This window comes from Tachypleus tridentatus, chromosome 12, assembly GCF_004210375.1.
Source record: "Tachypleus tridentatus isolate NWPU-2018 chromosome 12, ASM421037v1, whole genome shotgun sequence".
Lineage (NCBI taxonomy): Eukaryota > Metazoa > Arthropoda > Merostomata > Xiphosura > Limulidae > Tachypleus > Tachypleus tridentatus.
Genome location: NC_134836.1, coordinates 137513936 through 137537324, shown reverse-complemented (window position 1 = coordinate 137537324; position 23389 = coordinate 137513936). Strand labels below are relative to the sequence as shown.

The window sequence follows — 23389 nt, the reverse complement described above, 5'->3', positions numbered from 1 at the left end:
TTAGAACAGTTCTTAACTTAGTGGTGCTGGTTCTAAATAAGAGTAGGAATTAGGACAGGTTCTTAACTTGGGTAATTTAGCTGGTTCTATGTAACAGGAGAATTAAGACAATTCTTAATTTAGTGGTGCTGGTTCTATGTAAAAGGAGTATTGAAACAATTCTTTTATTTAGGTGTTGCTGGTTCTATGTAAGAGGAGAATTGAGACAATTTCTATCCTTATTGTCATGGTTCTTTTGGTAAGTTTACGTTCTCACATCGTGAAAATGTATATATGTGGTCATGTATATAAAAGAATTCTGTGTGTCTTATCAGAAATACAAATACGACAGTTTTCACTCTATATAATACATATATAGCTGATTATGTGTTTCTTTGTGAATGTCACGTGATGCAATATATGGATTATCAGGAACACAAGTACTACATTTTGTACTTTATTAATTTATGTCTCTGTTGAATGTCACGTAAAGCTACACAAGGACTATCCGAATCAGCCATCCATAATTTTGAAGTTATAGATAAGGACAGCAGTATAAGCAGCTATTTAAGACTTCACAACTCTTGGACTGTTATTACTAGATCAATGTATAGGATCTGACCGTTTCTCTTATAATGCATCCATGGTAATAATCGGACACGCACTGAGAACCCTCAGATTCATTTACCGGCACGTGTAGTGTTAATATTAAACGTTATATATGAACTGTTCGACACCAGTGTTTACAATTTTATTACTGTGGCAATAGTCACCCTGCCATCAATCTTCAATAACGTACTGACACATCAAAGAGTGTGCTTTAATTTGTTCGTTTCTATTTATAAAGTCAGCTTCTGTATTCAGCAGGTTTTGTCTTCTGTAGATCGGTTTGTATAAGCTACAGAAGATGATCATTTTGGTGCCATCTCATCTCATTAAGACAGTGATTGTTTGTTTATATGCACAAACGGCTCGTTTTGGTTGAGAAAATATTTTATCGCTCTTCTATGTAAAATATTTTCTCAACCCAAACGAGCCGTTTTTGTATATAAATTTCTCAACAAGTGGGTCTCTCGACATCACTGATGATTGTTTGTTTGTTATTTCTGACAAGTTAACAGATGTACACATTTACAGAACACGCATTATTTCTCACTCCACGAAAGCTTTCCATTTCTTAATAAACGTTTTATCTTTTATACAGGATAAAAAGTTTGTTTGCAAACACAAGAAGTATAATAGCGATTTATCAAATTAGTTTAGTTTCATGTTGCCGAAACGAATGCTCTATTTTACTTTCTATTCTGTAATTAGTTTAGTTTCATGTTGCCGAAACGAATGCTGTATTTTACTTTCTATTCTGTAATTAGTTTAGTTTCATGTTGCCGAAACGAATGCTCTATTTTACTTTCTATTCTGCAATTAGTTTAGTTTCATGTTGCCGAAACGAATGCTCTATTTTACTTTCTATTCTGTAATTAGTTTAGTTTCATGTTGCCGAAACGAATGCTCTATTTTACTTTGTATTCTGTAATTAGTTTAGTTTCATGTTGCCGAAACGAATGCTGTATTTTACTTTCTATTCTGTAATTAGTTTAGTTTCATGTTGCCGAAACGAATGCTGTATTTTACTTTCTATTCTGTAATTAGTTTAGTTTCATGTTGCTGAAACGAATACTGTATTTTACTTTGTATTCTGTAATTAGTTTTTTTGTACAAAAAAGCGACGACAGAGAAAAACTGTTCACTTCTTCAGAATTATATCAACACGGCTGAACAACGTGGAAGGGAAGATCATACATGGTTACAGGAAGTCAAGCGTTACAGGATTCTTCAGAATTATATCAACACAGCTGGACAACGTAGGAAGGAAGATAATACATGGTTACAGAAAGTTAAGCGTTACAGAATTCTTCAGAATTATATCAACACGGCTGGACAACGTGGGAGGAAAGATAATACATGGTTACAGGAAGTCAAGCGTTACAGGATTCTTCAGAATTATATCATCACGGCTGGACAACGTGGGAGGGAAAATCATACATGGTTACAGGAAGTCAAGCGTTACAGCATACTTCAGAATTATATCAACACGGCTGGATAACGTGGGAGGGAAGATCATACATGGTTACAGGAAGTCAAGCGTTACAGGATTCTTCAGAATTATATCAACACGGCTGGACAAGTGTGAGGGAAGATAATACATGGTTACAGGAAGTCAAGCGTTACAGGATTCTTCAGAATTATATCAACACAGCTGGACAACGTAGGAGGGAAGATAATACATGGTTACAGGAAGTCAAGCGTTACAGGATTCTTCAGAATTATATCAACACAGCTGGACAAGTGGGAGGGAAGATAGTACATGGTTAAAGGATGTCAAGCGTTACAGGACTCTTCAGAATTATATCAACACGGCTGGACAAGTGAGAGGGAAGATAATACATGGTTACAGGAAGTCAAGCGTTACAGGATTCTTCAGAATTATATCAACACAGCTGGACAACGTGAGAGGGAAGATCATACATGGTTACAGGAAGTCAAGCGTTACAGGATTCTTCAGAATTATATCAACACGGCTGGACAACGTGGGAGGGAAGATCATACATGGTTACAGGAAGTCAAGCGTTACAGGATTCTTCAGAATTATATCAACACAGCTGGACAACGTAGGAAGGAAGATAATACATGGTTACAGAAAGTTAAGCGTTACAGAATTCTTCAGAATTATATCAACACGGCTGGACAACGTGGGAGGAAAGATAATACATGGTTACAGGAAGTCAAGCGTTACAGGATTCTTCAGAATTATATCATCACGGCTGGACAACGTGGGAGGGAAAATCATACATGGTTACAGGAAGTCAAGCGTTACAGGATTCTTCAGAATTATATCAACACGGCTGGATAACGTGGGAGGGAAGATCATACATGGTTACAGGAAGTCAAGCGTTACAGGATTCTTCAGAATTATATCAACACGGCTGGACAAGTGAGAGGGAAGATAATACATGGTTACAGGAAGTCAAGCGTTACAGGATTCTTCAGAATTATATCAACACAGCTGGACAACGTGAGAGGGAAGATCATACATGGTTACAGGAAGTCAAGCGTTACAGGATTCTTCAGAATTATATCAACACGGCTGGACAACGTGGGAGGGAAGATCATACATGGTTACAGGAAGTCAAGCGTTACAGGATTCTTCAGAATTATATCAACACAGCTGGACAACGTAGGAGGGAAGATAATACATGGTTACAGGAAGTCAAGCGTTACAGAATTCTTCAGAATTATATCAACACAGCTGGACAAGTGGGAGGAAAGATAGTACATGGTTAAAGGAAGTCAAGCGTTACAGGACTCTTCAGAATTATATCAACACGGCTGGACAAGTGAGAGGGAAGATAATACATGGTTACAGGAAGTCAAGCGTTACAGGATTCTTCAGAATTATATCAACACAGCTGGACAACGTGGGAGGGAAGATAATACATGGTTACAGGAAGTCAAGCGTTACAGGATTCTTCAGAATTATATCATCACGGCTGGACAACGTGGGAGGGAAGATAATACATGGTTACAGGAAGTCAAGCGTTACAGGATTCTTCAGAATAATATCAACACGGCTGGACAAGTGGGAGGGAAGATAATACATGGTTACAAGAAGTCAAGCGTTACAGCATACTTCAGAATTATATCAACACGGCTGCACAACGTGGGAGGGAAGATCATACATGGCTACAGGAAGTCAAGCGTTACAGTATTCTTCAGAATTATGTCAACACGGCTGAACAACGTGGGAGGGAATATAATACATGGTTACAGGAAGTCAAGCGTTACAGAATTCTTCAGAATTATATCAACACGGCTGGACAACGTGGGAGGGAAGATAATAGTTGGTTACAGGACGTCAAGCGTTACAGGATTTTTCAGAATTATATCAACACGGCTGAACAACGTGGGAGGGAATATAATACATGGTCACAGGAAGTCAAGCGTTACAGGATATTTCAGAATTATATCAACACGGTTGGACAACGTGGGTGGGAAGATAATGCATGGTTACAGGACGTCAAGCGTTACAGATATCAGAAATACAAGGACAACAGTTACCTGTGAACTTGATTTATTGTTAGATCTAATTAGGTAGTGGAACAGGTAATAATATGCCAACCACGCTGCATCTGCTATATCCAATGCCGACGGGTTTTTTCGTATTATACCACAACTCTTAAATTGATATTATAAAATACATCGTTGTGTTAAAACAATTTAAAAATTAGAAATACAAGATTAAATGTTTCTTGAAAAGTTTACAAGCTGAAATTTACAAAAAAAAAACAGATAAAATTTGGTAAAGTTTTTAGTCGGTTGTTTAGGGAAGTGATATCACTTATCATTTTGGACGTTTTGGGAAAGCTGAGTATTTGTGGTTTAAATTTGGGTAACCGGATCAAATAAATGTACATCTCTACATATGAATGTGTTTTCGGTGTATTTTAGGATATGAAACATTACATATGAATGTGTTTTGGGTGTATTTTAGGATATGAAACATTACATATGAATGTGTTTTCGGTGTATTTTAGGATATGAAACATTACATATAAATGTGTTTTGGGTGTATTTTAGGATATGAAACATTACATATGAATGTGTTTTCGGTGTATTTTAGGATATGAAAAATTACCTATGAATATGTTTTTGGTGTATTTTAGGATATGAAACATTACATATGAATGTGTTTTCGGTGTATTTTAGGATATGAAACATTACATATGAATGTGTTTTCGGTGTATTTTAGGATATGAAACATTACCTATGAATGTGTTTTCGGTGTATTTTAGGAAATGAAACATTACATATGAATGTGTTTTTGGTGTATTTTAGGATATGAAACATTACATATGAATGTGTTTTCGGTGAATTTTAGGAAATGAAACATTACATATGAATGTGTTTTCGGTGTATTTTAGGAAATGAAACATTACATATGAATGTGTTTTCGGTGTATTTTAGGAAATGAAACATTACATATCAATGTGTTTTCGGTGTATTTTAGGAAATGAAACATTACATGTGAATGTGTTTTCGGTGTATTTTAGGAAATGAAACATTACATGTGAATGTGTTTTCGGTGTATTTTAGGAAATGAAACATTTTAATTCCAAGAAAACAAGGAATAAAACTGATACAACATTTTCATTTGGGTAAATAATTATTCAATAAGTACTATACAAGTCAATAAGTGGTTGTTTGTTGAACTAGGCTAAAGTCTATTCGAGGGCTATCCGCTGATCCTAACTTTAAACAGTCAACACTACCAGCTCGTGGGCTACTCTAACCGAAAATGACAATGAAAAATAATACGGTCTGTAAATACAAATCACTTGTCACTCTGGTGTCAGCGGGAAGTGTACTGTCTTACAATGCGAGAATCCCTGATTCGATTGTCCGCGGCGGATACGGCAGATAGCCCAATGCAGCTTTGTTTTCAAAGAACATACAAACAAGCAAAATATTTACCCCTTCAAATTATTTCATCTTGCTGTTAGAAGACGGACAAGAAAATCAGAAAGTTACCTGTGTTTGCGTCGTGCAGACCTGTATAAAAACAAACATTCGCTGTAAACTTAATATAGCATGTATATATAAATATAGGTTTTATGGAACAGATTTACAAATGTTATTATTTATATTTTAAACTAGTTTAACTAGATCATTCACAAAAGAAAAACGCCTATTCCACAACCATTCTTCAAAACTTAGTAATATAAATAAATAAACATCTGTGTTTAACAATTTTTCAAGCACGTTTTATTCCCACGACAAGTTTATTTATTCTAACAATGGATATTTACGTCATAATTAGTGTTTTGTTTTTTTACACTGATAGTGGGTATTTATGTAGTAATTAGTGTTTGGGTTTTACTTTGACAATGGGTATTAATGTAGTCATTAACCCTAGTAGATCATTTTCCGGTGAAGCTAAACAGGAACCCATCAAGAACCCAGGAAGGTGTTAAAATGAGCTTAGGTTAAGTATCAGTAATGACATATATGCTAATAAATTTAATTAGTGAAAAGCTTAAAGCATTTAAATTCTAATTTCCTTACTTACCTGGAAAATAACTAATTTGTTTGGATATTTTGTAATTTGTTCCCGGAATCTCGACTCTGCATTCTAGAACCGGTGGCCGACGGTCTGGAAATTCGGAGACGAAGAGTTTTCCAGTCAATGATGTGCTATAGGTGGCGTCAGTTTTAATAACCTGACTCGTCGTTCTCTTGTAGGTTTTTTTATCCTCGTAATCCAAAGGCAGAAGACTCACTGATATGTGAGGGCGAGGGTACAGCCCTCTGGCGTCGCAGAGGAAACTGACTTCAGTTTCAGAGCATTTAGTGAGAGTAAAATTAAAAGTTGTAGCTGGAACTGTCAAAAAAATAAAAATACAGAACTTCTCCGTTAGATATCTACATTCTCTAAAAGCTTCGTAATTTATTTAAACCTAATATTAGAGTATAAACTTATCACATAGATCGATAGAAACTTTTGTAGAAAATATATACAGAGCTCGCCTTTAAGTTTAATAAGAGTGATTATGAGTGAGAAAAACACAAGGCTGGAAGCAGTTATTTAATTCAGCATGGATATATTAAATTAATGATTTATTTAATTAATATCAAACACCTATAGATGAATCCAGGCAGATTTATAAACCAATCGATGGAAGGATTGTGATTTGTCTCGTGACCTTTTAACAAGGGTTCGTCTATGTTAGCCTGGGATGATATAAAAACCTGTCATTTTAAAAGTCGTGAAGGGGGTCATTGCAAACTCTCTTAAGATGACGACTTAGCTCAGGGTGGTATTTACGTTTAATACACCTTAACCCTCAGCTTGTTAATTAATGTCCTAATTACTGAAGCTGATTTCTCTCTGTAGCTAACCCTAATCTGTGATTTATCTTTACCTCGGGCAAGCTGCTCGATGTAATGAGATTAATTTTATTTCATGATTATTTCGTGTCAAACGTCTTGCCGGTTGTCAATTTAATAAAATTTCTAAATGTTTATAATGTTGGTCTTCATTATTACTTATTTCATAAGATACTATACTACCTGAACGTTCTATATATATTTATGTAAAAAATAAAATTTCAAAATTATTTTGTATTTTATAGTTAGACGCAGAGGAGCGCTCAAGTATTTTCAAGCTTTCGGTTTCATTAGGAGATGAATAGGGTTAAGTGAAGTTTAAGAAGCACGTTTTACAATATCCCTTTTCACAGATTTGATGGATTCAAGGTTATGTATTTTAATAGATTCAAGGTTAGTGTATTTTGATATATTCAAGGTTAGTGTATTTTAATAGATTCAAGGTTATTGTATTTTGATATATTCAAGGTTAGTGTATTTGATAGATTCAAGGTTAGTGTATTTTAATAGATTCAAGGTTAGTGTATTTTAATAGATTCAAGGTTAGTGTATTTTGATATATTCAAGGTTAGTGTATTTTAATAGATTCAAGGTTAGTGTATTTTGATATATTCAAGGTTAGTGTATTTGATAGATTCAAGGTTAGTGTATTTTGATATATTCAAGGTTAGTGAATTTTAATAGATTCAAGGTTAGTGTATTTTGATATATTCAAGGTTAGTGTATTTTAATAGATTCAAGGTTAGTGTATTTTGATAGATTCAAGGTTAGTGTATTTGATAGATTCAACGTTAGTGTATTTGATAGATTCAAGGTTAGTGTATTTGATAGATTCAAGGTTAGCGTATTGTGATAGATTCAAGGTTAGTGTATTTGATAGATTCAAGGTTAGTGTATTTTGATAGATTCAAGGTCAGTGTATTTGATAGATTCAAGGCTAGTGTATTTTGATAGATTCAAAGTTAGTGTATTTGATAGATTCATGGTTAGTGTATTTTGATAGATTCATGGTTAGTGTATGTGATAGATTCAAGGTTAGTGTATTTTGATAGATTCAAGGTTAGTGTATTTGATAGATTCAAGGTTAGTGTATTTTGATAGATTCAAAGTTAGTGTATTTGATAGATTCAAAGTTAGCGTATTTGATAGATTCATGGTTAGTGTATTTGATAGATTCAAGGTTAGTGTATTTGATAGATTCAAAGTTAGTGTATTTGATAGATTCAAAGTTAGCGTATTTGATAGATTCATGGTTAGTGTATTTGATAGATTCGTGGTTAGTATATTTGATAGATTCAAAGTTAGTGTATTTGATAGATTCAAGGTTAGTGTATTTAATAGATTCAAGGTTAGTGTATTTTGATAGATTCAAAGTTAGTGTATTTGATAGATTCAAAGTTAGCATATTTGATAGATCCAAGGTTAGTGTATTTGATAGATTCAAAGTTAGTGTATGTGATAGATTCAAAGTTAGTGTATTTGATAGATTCAAGGTAACTGTATTTGATAGACTCAAGGTTAGTGTATTTGATAGATTCAAGGTTAGTGTATTTGATAGATTCAAGGTTAGTGTATTTGATAGATTCAAAGTTAGTGTATTTGATAGATTCAAAGTTAGTGTATTTTGATATATTCAAGGTTAGTGTATTTTAATAGATTCAAGGTTAGCATATTTGATAGATTCAAGGTTAGTGTATTTGATAGATTTAAGGTTAGTGTATTTTAATAGATTCAAGGTTAGTGTATTTTAATAGATTCAAGGTTAGTGTATTTTGATATATTCAAGGTTAGTGTATTTTGATATATTCAAGGTTAGTGTATTTTAATAGATTCAAGGTTAGTATATTTTGATAGATTCAAGGTTAGTGTATTTGATATATTCAACGTTAGTGTATTTGATAGATTCAAGGTTAGTGTATTTGATAGATTCAAGGTTAGTGTATTTGATAGGTTCAAGGTTAGCGTATTGTGATAGATTCAAGGTTAGTGTATTTGATAGATTCAAGGTTAGCGTATTGTGATAGATTCAAGGTTAGTGTATTTGATAGATTCAAGACTAGTGTATTTTGATAGATTCAAGGTCAGTGTATTTTGATAGATTCAAGGTTAGTGTATTTTGATAGATTCATGGTTAGTGTATTTGATAGATTCAAGGTTAGTGTATTTGATAGATTCATGGTTATTGTATTTGATAGATTCATGGTTATTGTATTTGATAGATTCATGGTTAGTGTATTTGATAGATTCATGGTTAGTGTATTTGATAGATTCAAGGTTAGTGTATTTTCTCTTTCTTACTCTAACAATACCCCTCAAGTTTTCTCGTCACATTGTACTTAACTTTCATATCTACTGGCGCCGTTTGGTTTTCGCTTATAGTTTAAGTAAATTATTTGCCATAAGCGATTCTTGTATAACTTTTTTCACAGGATATGGAGCACAGGTTTATATTCAACTCAAATAAAAATTATTATGTTTCTGATGAAATTTAACTGGAAATTAGAGTTAACGTTACATGTTTTATATTTTAATTTAGAGATGTTTACCCTCCAGCCCAAGGTGCAGGAGGGGCGAAGAACCTCACAAACAGCACATTATTTACCAGTCTTTATTATTTGCTCTACGTGATTCTACAAGCAAACATGAACATTGCTTGCCCTAACGTCAAGTGTATAACTGTTTATTGGTGTTGTAGTACTAGGTCTTTGTACTTTAAACCTGTGAGACTTTCGTTAAACGTTTGTTCAGTGTATATATGTATATCTCTCTCGTGTTTGTTTTTCGTCGAAACTCAACTATCGAAATTCATGGAGAAACATAACCCAATCTTAAGATCCGAGAACCGCCAGTTATTAGCAGGACTTTTTCGTCTTTATTGGTCAACCCTGAGATATCCCCAACGGTTGTCGGAGAGGATCTACACCCCCTAAATGTAATTTCCTCAAAGCTCGTGCCGTTCACTGATCTAATTATAGAATTAGCTCCATTACATGTTTCATTGTGGATGCCTCTCAAGTTAAGAAAAACTTTATCCTTTCAGACACGAGAAATAAGTGGGAATATAACATGTTTTTAAGACTAGTTGTTTACCAACACGTTTTTACTTATGGTCATTCATGTCTAATTCACAGAAAACAACTTTTAGACCAAAGGAATTGCGCATAGCGTTTTACTGCTTCTCTTTTGACTACTTCTGAAAATAAAACAATTGTCTCTGACCTATCTGTCAGTTCGACAGTAAAATCTGTATTCGAAAATTAACGCACTAATTATTAACTCAAATGTTGACGTACACACAATCCAGACTTTAACGCTTCTTGCTGACAAAACATTTGAAAACGTTTCGAACAGACTTTGAGAAAAATAAAATTCCAGTTTTATATTATATATAACAGGTATGGAAAAGAGCCACTACGCTAAAAAGTGTTTTAAGGATGATGGTTGTCGGTTCATTAGTAAAATTCAACATATTCAAGTGCCTAAAGTCCCGGAAAATAAAAAATAGAAAACTTCTCAGAAATGACGCGCTGGTGACATTAACTGTTCCTACTGACGTACTTGTATTCTTAACTTCTCTCTTTTAATATATTAAACAATTTGGTATATACATTTATAATTCAAGTTAGAAACGTTTACGACTTACTTTAAAACTTTGAACGTAACTATTTTCATGCAGGTTAGTTTTATCCTTTTAAACTACAATGTGTATTAATGAAACTGTTCAACATCCTGTAAAAATACTTGTTTCTAACTGTTATATTACACATGTCGTGAATCTGACAATGTAAAAATACTTGTTTGTAACTGTTATATTACACATGTCGTAAAACTGACCATATAAAAATACTTGTTTGTAACTGTTATATTACACATGTCGTAAAACTGACAATGTAAAAATACTTGTTTGTAACTGTTATATTACACATGTCGTGAATTTGACAATGTAAAAATACTTGTTTGTAACTGTTATATTACACATGTCGTGAATCTGACAATGTAAAAATAGTTGTTTGAAACTGTTATGTTACACATGTCGTGAATCTGAAAATGTAAAAATACTTCTTTATAACTGTTATATTACACATGTCGTGAATCTGACAATGTAAAAATACTTGTTTGTAACTGTTATATTAAACATGTCGTAAAACTGACCATATAAAAATACTTGTTTGTAACTGTTATATTACACATGTCGTAAAACTGACAATGTAAAAATACTTGTTTGTAACTGTTATATTACACATGTCATGAATCTGACAATGTAAAAATACTTGTTTGTATGTATTATACTACATATGTCGTGAAACTGATCATTTAAAAATACTTGTTTGTAACTGTTATATTACACATGTCGTGAATCTGACAATGTAAAAATACTTGTTTGTAACTGTTATATTACACATGTCGTGAATCTGACAATGTAAAAATACTTGTTTGTAACTGTTATATTACACATGTCGTGAATCTGACAATGTAAAAATACTTCTTTATAACTGTTATATTACACATGTCGTGAATCTGACAATGTAAAAATACTTCTTTATAACTGTTATATTACACATGTCGTGGATCTGACAATGTAAAAACACTTGTTTGTAACTGTTATATTACACATGTCGTGAATCTGACAATGTAAAAATAGTTGTTTGTAACTGTTATATTACACATGTCGTGAATCTGACAATGTAAAAAATAGTTGTTTGTATGTATTATACTACATATGTCGTGAAACTGATCATTTAAAAAGAGTTGTTTGTAACTGGTATAGTACATGTGTCGTGAAACTGACCATATAAAAATAGTTGTTTGTAACTGGTATACTACATCTGACAATCCATATATTTATGAACTGTCGCTCCTCCAGTGACACATAGATAAGTCTGGGAGTGTAATATGATAAACATCTGGTCCCGTGTTATAACTAGACAACATATCATCTGTAAGTGTTATTACAAAACAGCGTTTCATGTCTGAAAAACGTAAAATATTAAAAGAGGGATACGTTTCCCTCTAGTGGACAGAGCGCAAAATAATCTTTCATGTAGCTTTCTATATAAAACACAAACAACTAAGGGACGTTGACTTTAGCCCTCTAAAAAATTTCGTCTTGTTTTTAGACAGCTACAGTTAGAACATTTCGAGCAAAAACGATTTGATGTAACTTAGTCTCCCTTTGTTAAGATGTCATCTTAGTAACGTAGTTTTTAATTTATCCACTTTAATCTATGTTTCTGAAGTATTGTTACGTCAAGGGTGCACTTATATAATACAGAAATAGATTTATCATACAATTAAACACAAAAGTAAAGACGAACATTAATAACCCACCCCTTCTCTTAAGGTGCTCAGGACTCGTTACAGACAGCCTGTTATGTGGCCTTCCGTTGGAAAACAAAGTGCAAATTCAGTTATTCGTAAGGAGTTTTATTGACGTCTTTAACGTTCACAGCTTCCTTGTACATCTATTTCTAAGGTTAAATGGACCACCGCACATTTTAAGGGCTTAGTCATGCACGTGCTTGAAATATTTTATTGAAAGAAAAAACCGCTAGCCTTCTCTCTAAATATTTGTCTTTAGCCTTCTCTTTAAATATTTGTCTTCATAAGTGAATAAAGATCAATGACATGGGGGCACACTTAGACCAAGGTGATTTCCAGTAATGAGTAGGGGCACACTTAGACCTAGGTGATTTCCAGTAATGAGTGGGGGCACACTTAGACCTAGGTGACTTCCAGTAATGAGTGGGGGCGCGATCAGCTGTCATCAGTTAAGTCCGTTCAATTACTGGTCTCGTGCGATAGAAGCTTTTATCCTTTCGGGCCTTGAATTAATTTCACTTTCTACGTTGTTCGTTTTACACTAACAGCAGTAATCGTCCTGGTCCGTGTAATTACATCTAATACTATATTCAAGAATCCGTGTTTCATATCTTTTATTCTCTTTTACCTTATCACAGTCAGTAAATATTTAAATTCCGTTTTTTATTCAGCATTGAAAAATACTTTATGAGAGAAGGATTTTGTGTAGTTCCTGTGTAAAGATAAAAACTAGTTATACCACAGAGTCAACTCTACGTTCTTGTCTTCCTGTTATAGCGTACTCAAGTAAGTAAAAACTAAAATGATTTTATTTTCATAACTAACCATAAACTAACATTTCCTGGTGTCGAGAGTCCTGTCCTGCTAATGATGCAACATGACAGGTATACTTTCCAGACATTTCAAGCGAAGGATTGAGAATATAGAGAGCTCGGTAACGAGAGTATCTGTCACTCGAGTCTACACTAAAACTGAGGTTCAGTCGTCCAAAAAGAAATTCAGCTACGTGACGTTTCTCCAGTTCTGGTATCCACTGGTAAACTGGTTCTGAATCGTCGTTGAAAAACCATTTGACCACAAGTCTCAGGTCATTCTCTGTGTACCGATATCGGCAATCTAGGATCACGTGGCTTGTTCCATTGGGAACCCAACGTGGGACCTCAAAATTAATAATTTTTACCGGATTAGCATCTGAAATAGAAACACAAAACGTACTACAAATATTTGTAATAATGTTTTCATACAACATTTATTATAATTTATTAACTACTATGATATATATACATATAGACACAGAATTATACTTCTATTAAACTGTGCATCTTTGTATCGAAACCCGTGATGGGCAGAGCACAGATAGCCCATTGTTCACCTTTTGTATCGAAACCTGGTTTTTAGCGTTGTAAGTTTGCTGACATACCACTGTGCCTTTTTAACTGATAGACTACAAGGATTTGGTTTGTTTTGAATTTCGCGCAAAGCTACGCGAGGGCTATCTGCGCTAGCCGTCCCTAATTTAGCAGTGTAAGACTAGAGGGAAGGCAGCTAGTCATCACCACCCACCGCCAACTCTTGGGCTACTCTTTTACCAACAGTTGACCATCACATTACAACGCCCCCACGGCTGAAAGGACGAGCATGTTTGGTGTGACGGGTATTCTAACCCTTGATCCTTAGATTAAAAGTCGAATGCCTTAACCACCTGGCCATGCCGGAGAACAGGAAAAGGAACTATAGTCAACATCACCCACCGCCAACTCTTGAGCCACATCAGTAGGATTTGATTATGACTGTTATAACACACCTAAAGCTGAGAGCTTGACTTTGCGACAAGGGGAATCGAACCCTAGACATTCGGACACGCTGTCCAGAACTATTATTATTAAGCTACGCCCTGTCTAGCACTTTTTATATAAGTAAATTTAGCTCCATAAAAGAATGTTATCGTAACGTTTAATATTTAAAGACTACATCAGTCTGCTATAATAACTGATTTTAAAGGTTGTTTATAAGAGATTCCAGTCTGTGATTTACTGTCATTTTCCTATTAACCCAATTTAAATTTTATTGGCCATAACATGATATTTATTGTAATCTTCGGCCCGGAATGTCCAGGTAGTTAGGGGGTTCGACTCGCAATATGAGGGGTTTAGTCCTCGTAACACCAAACATTCTCCCCCTGTCAACCGTGGGGGCGTTATAACGTGACGGCTGTTAGTTGTTAAAAGAGTTTCTCATACGTTTGCGGTGGGTAATGATGACTGTCTTCCCTCTTGTCTTAAATTGCTAAATTAGTGACAGCTAGCGCAGATAGCCCTCGTGTAGCTTTGTAGCGAAATTTAGAACAAACAGTTTGTTGTAGATCAAAACCATACGTGAAATTCAAGAAACAAAGAAAAACAATTTGCCAATCACGAACATCGAAACCCAGTTTTCACAGGTATAAGTCCACAGACTGAGGGGCGTACGTGATTTGAAATAAATATTCAATAGATTGTTGTACAATAAATATTACGTTTGTTTTATTTTTTGCAAAGTTACACGAGGGCTATCTGCTCTAGCCGTCCATAATTTAGTAGTGTAAGACTAGAGGAAAGGCAGCTAGTCATCAGTACCTACTGCCAACTCCTGGGCATTGGCCGATATAATAAAGCCCCCACAGCTGTAAGGACGAGCATGTTTGGTGTGACGGAGAACCCGCAACCCTCAGATTACGAATTGAGCGCCCTAACCACCTGGCCATGCACGACCCAAAGTATTATGTTATGTTAGAAGAGAGGAACGGCTGAAAAATTTATCCTTACGTTAGGAGAGTGGAACGGCTGAAAGATATTACATTACGTTAGGAGAGTAGAACGGCTGAAAGATATTGCTGGAAGAATATGAGATTCAGTAAGAAGTTGCTTCGAGATTATAACACTGAGATATCACTTATAGTGAATGAATTAAGTTCAGTTTATAACGCTCAGACGTTGCTCACAGTTAACGAATTAAGTTCAGTTTATAACGCTCAGACGTTGCTTACAGTTAACGAATTAAGTTCAGTTTATAACGCTCAGACGTTGCTTATAGTTAACAAATTAAGTTCAGTTTATAACGCTCAGACGTTGCTTACAGTTAACGAATTAAGTTCAGTTTATAACGCTCAGACGTTGCTTATAGTTAACGAATTAAGTTCAGTTTATAACGCTCAGACGTTGCTTATAGTTAACGAATTACGTTCAATTTATAACGCTCAGACGTTGCTTATAGTTAACGAATTAAGTTCAGTTTATAACGCTCAGATGTTGCTTATAGTTAACGAATTAAGTTCAGTTTATAACGCTCAGACGTTGCTTACAGTTAATGAACTAAGCACAGTTCTGTTTAACATATGTAATTATTATTGAAATAATTTTATCTCCTCGAAGTTATTTAGATTAAACTCAGTTGAAACACTGATTATTTGAGATAAAACCTGACTTAATACCTCAAAGAAATGAACTGGTATAACTTGTCCTTTCGGGTTTGGAGCTTACCACAAAAAGGTTTGAGTTCTAATAATTTTCATGTCTCAAATGAAATCTAGAAGTCTCCTGTCAATCCACAATATTAATATCTGAGGGTCGTGGGTTCGAATCCCGGTCGCACCAAACATGCTCGCCTTTTCAGCCGTCGGGACGTTATAAGTGATGGTCAATCCCACTATTCGTTGGTGAAAGAGTAGCTCAAGAGTGGGCGGTGGGTGATGTTGAGTAGCTGCCTTACCTCTAGTCTTACACTGTTAAATTAGGGACGGCTAGCGCAGACAGCCCTCGAGTAGCTTTGTGCGAAATTAAAAAAACAAACAATATTAATATCACAAAATAATTACGTTAATTTTTGCTTAAAACAGTTATTTAAAAATGTATTTAAGCTTTTCGTTTGTCATGCTTTATGCTTGTTAAACAAACACCATTGTAAACGTCCAGGAATTAAATTAACACAAACCTTAACACGAATTAGATACAGAAAATTAAATACCTTATTTGTAGATAGACTACCTAATTTAACAGTGTAAGACTAGAGGGAAGGGAGCTAGTCATCACCACCCACCACCTACTCTTGGGCTAGTATTTTGCCAACTAATAGTGGGATTGATAGTAAGATTGTAACGCTCCACGGTTGAGAGGGCGAACATGTTTGGTGCGACGGGGATTCGAACCCGCGACCCTCCAATTACGAGTCGAACACCTTAACCCATCTGGTCATGCCTGGCCTGAAATTAAATAGAAGTGATCATAACGAAGTCTTTGTGTAACCCAGAACGTGAGAATAAGGCAAAGAAAGGAAATGATAAAGTTATAAAGTTTGATTTGAAATGTACAAACATGGTGGTAAATATATATGTAGATAGACTACCAATCGTTAGTACAAACATGGTTGTAAATATATATGTAGATAGACTACCAACCGTTAGTACAAACATGGTTGTAAATATATATGTAGATAGACTTAACAACCGTTAATACAAACATGGTTGTAAATATATATGTAGATAGACTTACCAACCGTTAGTACAAACATGTTTGTAAATATATATGTAGATAGACTTACCAACCGTTAATACAAACATGTTTGTATATATAATGTAGATAGACTTAACAACCGTTAATACAAACATGTTTGTAAATATATATGTAGATAGACTTACCAACCGTTAGTACAAACATGTTTCTAAATATATATGTAGATAGACTTAACAACCGTTAGTACAAACATGGTTGTAAATATATATGTAGATAGACTTAACAACCGTTAGTACAAACATGGTTGTAAATGTATATGTAGATAGACTTAACAACCGTTGGTACAAACATGTTTGTAAATATATATGTAGATAGACTTAACAATCGTTAATACAAACATGGTTGTAAATATATATGTAGATAGACTTACCAACCGTTAGTACAAACATGGTTGTAAATGTATATGTAGATAGACTTAACAACCGTTAGTACAAACATGTTTGTAAATATATATATAGATAGACTTACCAACCGTTAGTACAAACATGGTTGTAAATATATATGTAGATAGACTTACCAACCGTTAGTACAAACATGGTTGTAAATGTATATGTAGATAGACTTACCAACCGTTAGTACAAACATGGTTGTAAATATGTATGTAGATAGACTTAACAACCGTTAGTGCAAACATGTTTGTAAATATATATGTAGATAGACTTACCAACCGTTAGTACAAACATGGTTGTAAATGTATATGTAGATAGACTTAACAACCGTTAGTACAAACATGGTTGTAAATGTATATGTAGATAGACTTAACAACCGTTAGTACAAACATGTTTGTAAATATATATGTAGATAGACTACCAACCGTTAGTACAAACATGGTTGTAAATGTATATGTAGATAGACTTAACAACCGTTAGCACAAACATGTTTGTAAATATATATGTAGATAGACTTAACAACCGTTAGTACAAACATGGTTGTAAATGTATATGTAAATAGACTTAACAACCGTTAGTACAAACATGGTTGTAAATGTATATGTAGATAGACTTAACAATCGTTAATACAAACATGGTTGTAAATATATATGTAGATAGACTTACCAACAGTTAGTACAAACATGGCTGTAAATATATATGTAGATAGCCTTACCAACCGTTAGTACAAACATGGTTGTAAATGTATATGTAGATAGACTTACCAACCGTTAATTCGTTTTCTTTGTCTAAGAGCTTAGAATATTTAAAACATATTAGACACAAAGGCTAATTATGTGTGTGTTTGGAGATTAGCAGATGCGGTCGTGCCTCTTATTCTGGAGAATGGGCCCCATATAAACAGTTGTTGTGAGATACGTTTAATTTCTAGTCATTAAGCGATGAAAATTACACCAATTGAAGTGAAAGGGCATGTGAAGTTTGTCTTTCCCTCTCCCCTCTAATTCATTTGTGAAATGACGATTAGGCTTCTTTGTTCCCACCCTTCCCAAATGATGTCCCTAGTTTTGTTATATGCGCCCCCTATAGTTTAAAAACAGCCACACGAAAAAAGTCGCAGTTAGGCAGAGATAGATAACCGGAATACTTTATCCACCTGGTGGCGGAATTACTTTTCGTCTTGAAAATGGCTGCCACACATAAGGTAATAGTAAATACGCGCTTGTATGTTTCAAGATTGGTGGTATGACAAGAGTTTGTGTCACGTAAGACTTGCTGTATGAAACACCTATGAAGTATGCACGTATTCTGAGCGTGCGTAGATGTTGTTAAATATATCTCTGTTTCTATTTTATCTTTTTCTTTTAATTTCCAGAAAAACCTACACCTAGAGATGTTTTGAAAATTTCCACCCAACGTTAATTTGACAAAGTAATAGTATATAAATATAAATTGGATTAATACGAATTTTACCCACGAGATCTAAGTTAATTACTGTTTGAATCGTTTATAAAGATCTGAACTTGATTATTTGTGACAGAAAAACGGTCAATTTGATCGGCGAAACGAGAGTGTCCTTCAAAAACAGGTTAGAAGGTAACACTATATGACCTGCTGATGCCCGGAGATATGCTACCTGAAGAAAGCTAGTTGGGAACATTTAGGTTAACGCTGGTCAGCCAGGCATGCCCAGGTAGTTAGGGTGCTCGACTTGCGGTCTGAGAGTCGCGGGTTTGAATCTCTGTTACACCAAACATGCTCGCCCTTTCAGTCGGGATGATGCTGTAAAGTTACGGTCAATTCCACTATTCATTGGTAAAAGAGTAGCCCAAAAGTTGGGGGGACTAGTTGCCTTCCCTCTAGTCTTACACATGCTAAATGGATGACGGCTAGCGCAGGTAGCCCTCGTGTAGCTTCGCGCGAAATCATAAACAAAGAAGACAGATTCATGTTATTAAAATACACGTATCCTGTCTTTGAACCTCTGACGCCATCTTAAACTTCTATTCTCGTCCGGTTAATTTATATGTAAGTCACCCGTTTTGTATAAAACTGTAATGATTGGAAAACCCAACACTGAACAGTGTCTTCTCGAAAATATTGCAATAGAATTGTACAATATATATCATAATACTACTATAAAATAAGACAAAATGCGCTGTTTCTTTCTTTAAAATGATGGTAACTCGTAGATTAATAGCAATTCGCCTCCTGGTGGTTCAATGGTAAGTCTGTACGGTTATAACGCTAAAAACCGAGTTTCGATACCCACAATCGACAGAACATAGTTAACCTGTCTGTTTTGCTTTTTGCACAGCAATGAACAAAGAAACTAATTAACAGATATAACAATTAAAGTAAATTAAGATAGATGTCAGACAGAAGTTAATTTTAAACAACATTTCATTATTACTATCACGTGTTTTAAGGTTACAGTTTTTATAATCACGTCAATAAAACATTTACTGGGAATTTTGTCTTCCTGATGAATGACATATTTATGCCAAACTTAAGAAGATTAGGTTTCGTCGTTAAAAATACATTACTGTGAAACTGGTCTAATAAATTACTGGCGCTGGCCTCTCTTGGTGTGCTTTGGATTATGTGAAGGTTAAACGCAGCCTGACATTTCGGTCAGGAATATTTACCTGCACAGCTCAACTTAAATCGATGTATTACTTTCATACATCAAGATTAGCGGGAAACAGCCTAATTGAGGACAGGAAGAGTAAACACTGCTGAAAGAGAGCGTGATAAACTCGGAATATTACTCAGAATAAGTTCTGTAACGTTGTTACATCGTGGCAATATGTATGTATATATATATGTATGTGTCGTCTTTACGTAGTGCTCTAGTTTTCTTCTTGAACTGATAAAACTGCTATAAATCTATGATAAAATAAAACCGGCTTAAAACTTGTCGACTCAGTGCTGTGATTTTCAATAAAATATTGGTTGAAAACAAGAACAACATATAGACTGTTGAATTATAGGCTAGTTTATGTAATCTATAATAAAGCCTAGGTTACAAAAATATAAAAAGAATGTTTTTAAAAAAATAATATGGAGCTATTCCTGAAAACACTACAAAAAGTGATATACTTGTGAACCCTTGTGTGACCCACAACCCATGGTCTTCTGAACCCCATGTGTGCGTGACCCGCAACCTATAATCTTCTAAACCCCATGTGTGCGTGACCCATAAATTATGGTCTTTTGAACCCCATGTTTGCGTGACCCACAACCTATGCATGGTCTTCTGAACCCCATGTGTACGTGACCCACAACCCATGGTCTTCTGAACCTCATGTGTACGTGACCCACAACCCATAGTCTTCTGAACCCCTGTGCGTGACTCACAACTTATGGTCTTCTGAACCCCATGTGTACGTGACCCACAACCTATGCATGGTCTTCTGAACCTCATGTGTGCGTGATCCACAACCCATGGTCTTCCGTGGTATAGATTTATATTATAGACAGAATCTCATATTTCTGTTATGTTCCTCAATTCTAGCTTTTGTTGTATTTTTGTTTTTCCAAAGTAACTCAAACTCATATCCACAACACGGTATGTGTTGTAAGTAGTGTTTGTGCTTTGTATTAGCTTCCCCCCAGTGGAACAGTAGTATATTTGTCGACTGACACTCCTAGAAACCAGGTTTCGATACCCGTGGTGTGCAGAGCACAGATAGCCCATTGTATAGCTTTGTGCTTAACTCCAAAGAAAGAAACATCCAAACTGTAGAGGCTTGTGTTTTTTTTTTTACATTATTGTTATTTTTGTTCCAGTTATAGAAAGAGGGTCAAGTACACCCTGACTTGTTTATCTACTTTTGACAATCGTTAGAATACGTTATGTTAAAGCATTTAAAATGTCCAGTGGCTCAGACTTAAGTCTGACGGTTTATATCGCTAAAGTACGGGTTTCGGTAACAGTGATGGACACAGCACAGGTGGACCATTGTGTAGTGTTGTGCTGATGGACACAGCACAAGTAGACCATTGTGTAGCGTTGTGCTGATGGACACAGCACAGGTAGACCATTGTGTAGCGTTGTGCTGAACAGTAAACACACCAGCTGTCTCCTTAAACTTTTAATATCTTTGTTTACATCTGTATTTGTGTAGAAAGTTCACACATGATAAGATACACGAGTTCTTTCACAGATTGTAGTTATGTTGACTAAACTGGGATGGACAGCAACGACCCGTCGTAAAAACGCAATAAAAGACTTTCTTAACGTCGTCTTCTACACTTGTACTTTTACATCAGGTGGTTGACGTCCACTTCAGTTTACTCACCAAGTATAAATATTTGTCAGTAAAACAGTAAAAACAAGTTCTTAACAGCAGTGTTTAACTCGTTTTTAACACTCAGAGACATTTGTTTTGTTTGTTTTTTTTTAATTTCACGCAAAGCCACTCGAGGGCTATCTGCGCTAGCTAATTTAGCAGTGTAAGACTAGAGGGAAGGCAACTAGTCATCACCATCCACCGCCAACTCTTGGACTATTCTTTTACCAATGAATAGTAGGATTCACCGTAACATTATAACGCCCCCATGGCTGGGAGGGCGAGCATGTTTGGTGCGACCGGGATTCGAACCCGCGACCCTCGGATTACGAGTCGAACGCCTGAACACGCTTGGCGATGCCGGGCCTTCAGAGACATTTAAAACGTTATTTTGAACATAATATTAAGTGAATTAAAACTATACATTTCTGTACGTATATTATTTCCAATCCGAACTGGTCAGTTAGAATTAAAATAAAATAAGTTATATTATATTTGTTAAATATATTAACCAACCTGAATTCACAATATGTATTTCAAACAAACCTTTCAGAAGAGAAACAAGCCTTGAAAATAGAAGCATTGTTTTGTAAAACGAAAGGGCAGTAAAATTCATCTTCGCCATCGTCTTAAATACTACGAAACGGGAGCTTACAGTGGAATATCTTCCGAGCCAAAGTATAACGATAGAGTGTTACACCCACTTCAGATCTTATTGTCCGTTGTCAACATGCCTGATCGGATGGTCGATAGTTCGCTTTTCTCTCTCCTCGTTTGTTGCGGAAAAATATATTATCCAGACTCTGTGCGTGAGCAAAGACGGGTGAGTCCACTCGAACATTTGGTTGGCGCACACAGATGCGTTCAACCTCTGGCAAAGAATGTTTTATCTTTTATTTTGATAACACATTGTACTTCCATATGTGTTAATAAGATTATAATAATTATGATGTGACAAAGGTTATATCGGACAGCTGTGAGAATGTCACGTCTAATTTAAAGTACAACTGCTTATCTTAGGTAATGATAAAGTAAAATTGCGTTTCCTAGACCGGAGGTCAATTAAAATCATGGAACATATCATTGGTCAAGTAGGAAGGTTTAAAGTATTGTCCATCCACACATTAAAGGTTTGATTATATTGTTTTGACTGCATCAAGAAGTATGTACTAAAGTTAACGGCCAGATAGCATGACCTGACCCATGTTAAAGGTCAATCATTCTTGTCTATAATAAGTAACTGCTCAAACAGTGTTGCCTATCTAAGGTCAAATAGCTTTACTTGTTGCCTGCCCAAGATTGAAATTCAAACGATAGTTTTCAGCCTAGATTAAAAGTAAAAGGATATTGTAATACCTGGACTGAATTACTGAATAAGTAACATTACCTCTCTAACTTTGAGTTATGGACCAACTAGCTAATAGCCAAGACAGTAAAGGATTACATAGCTCAGGTTAAAGACAAACTACATTGGTCTTTCCTTGATGAAAAGCATTTAGTTAGTTGTCAAGTGTCGTATGAGAATTCTCCTGCTTAGTTTGATGGTTCAAAACCTTTATTTTGATTGACTACAAGTCAGATGTGTTGACCTACAAATGGGTTAACTGAAGAATGTTCATAGATGAAGGAATTATCAGGATAGAAGTGGTATCTTTTTAGTGGATAATAAATTTATTTATCATGATCATCTCATTGATACACAGGACCATAGCTTCATCATGGGTAATAGACTCATTCAGGGATGCAACACAGGACCATAACTTCATCATGGGTAATAGACTCATACTGAGACACAACACAGGACCATAGCTTCATCATGGGTAATAGACTCATTCAGGGATGCAACACAGGACCTTAGCTTCATCATGGGTAATAGACTCATTCAGGGATGCAACACAGGGCCATAGCTTCATCATGG

At 35.1% G+C, this 23389-nt stretch overlaps 1 protein-coding gene across 1 annotated transcript; it reads right to left on the bottom strand.

Moving 5' to 3' along the window:
• Positions 1–5388: 5388 nt before the first annotated feature.
• Positions 5389–22298, bottom strand: LOC143233297 (uncharacterized). Its single transcript, XM_076469428.1, has 4 exons — positions 22018–22298; positions 13066–13431; positions 6104–6415; positions 5389–5586 (listed from the first exon to the last, which is right to left on the bottom strand). Exons 1-4 carry the CDS (start codon positions 22094–22096, stop codon positions 5534–5536), a joined length of 810 nt encoding a protein of 269 aa, XP_076325543.1. The 5' UTR covers positions 22097–22298; the 3' UTR covers positions 5389–5533.
• Positions 22299–23389: the final 1091 nt, after the last annotated feature.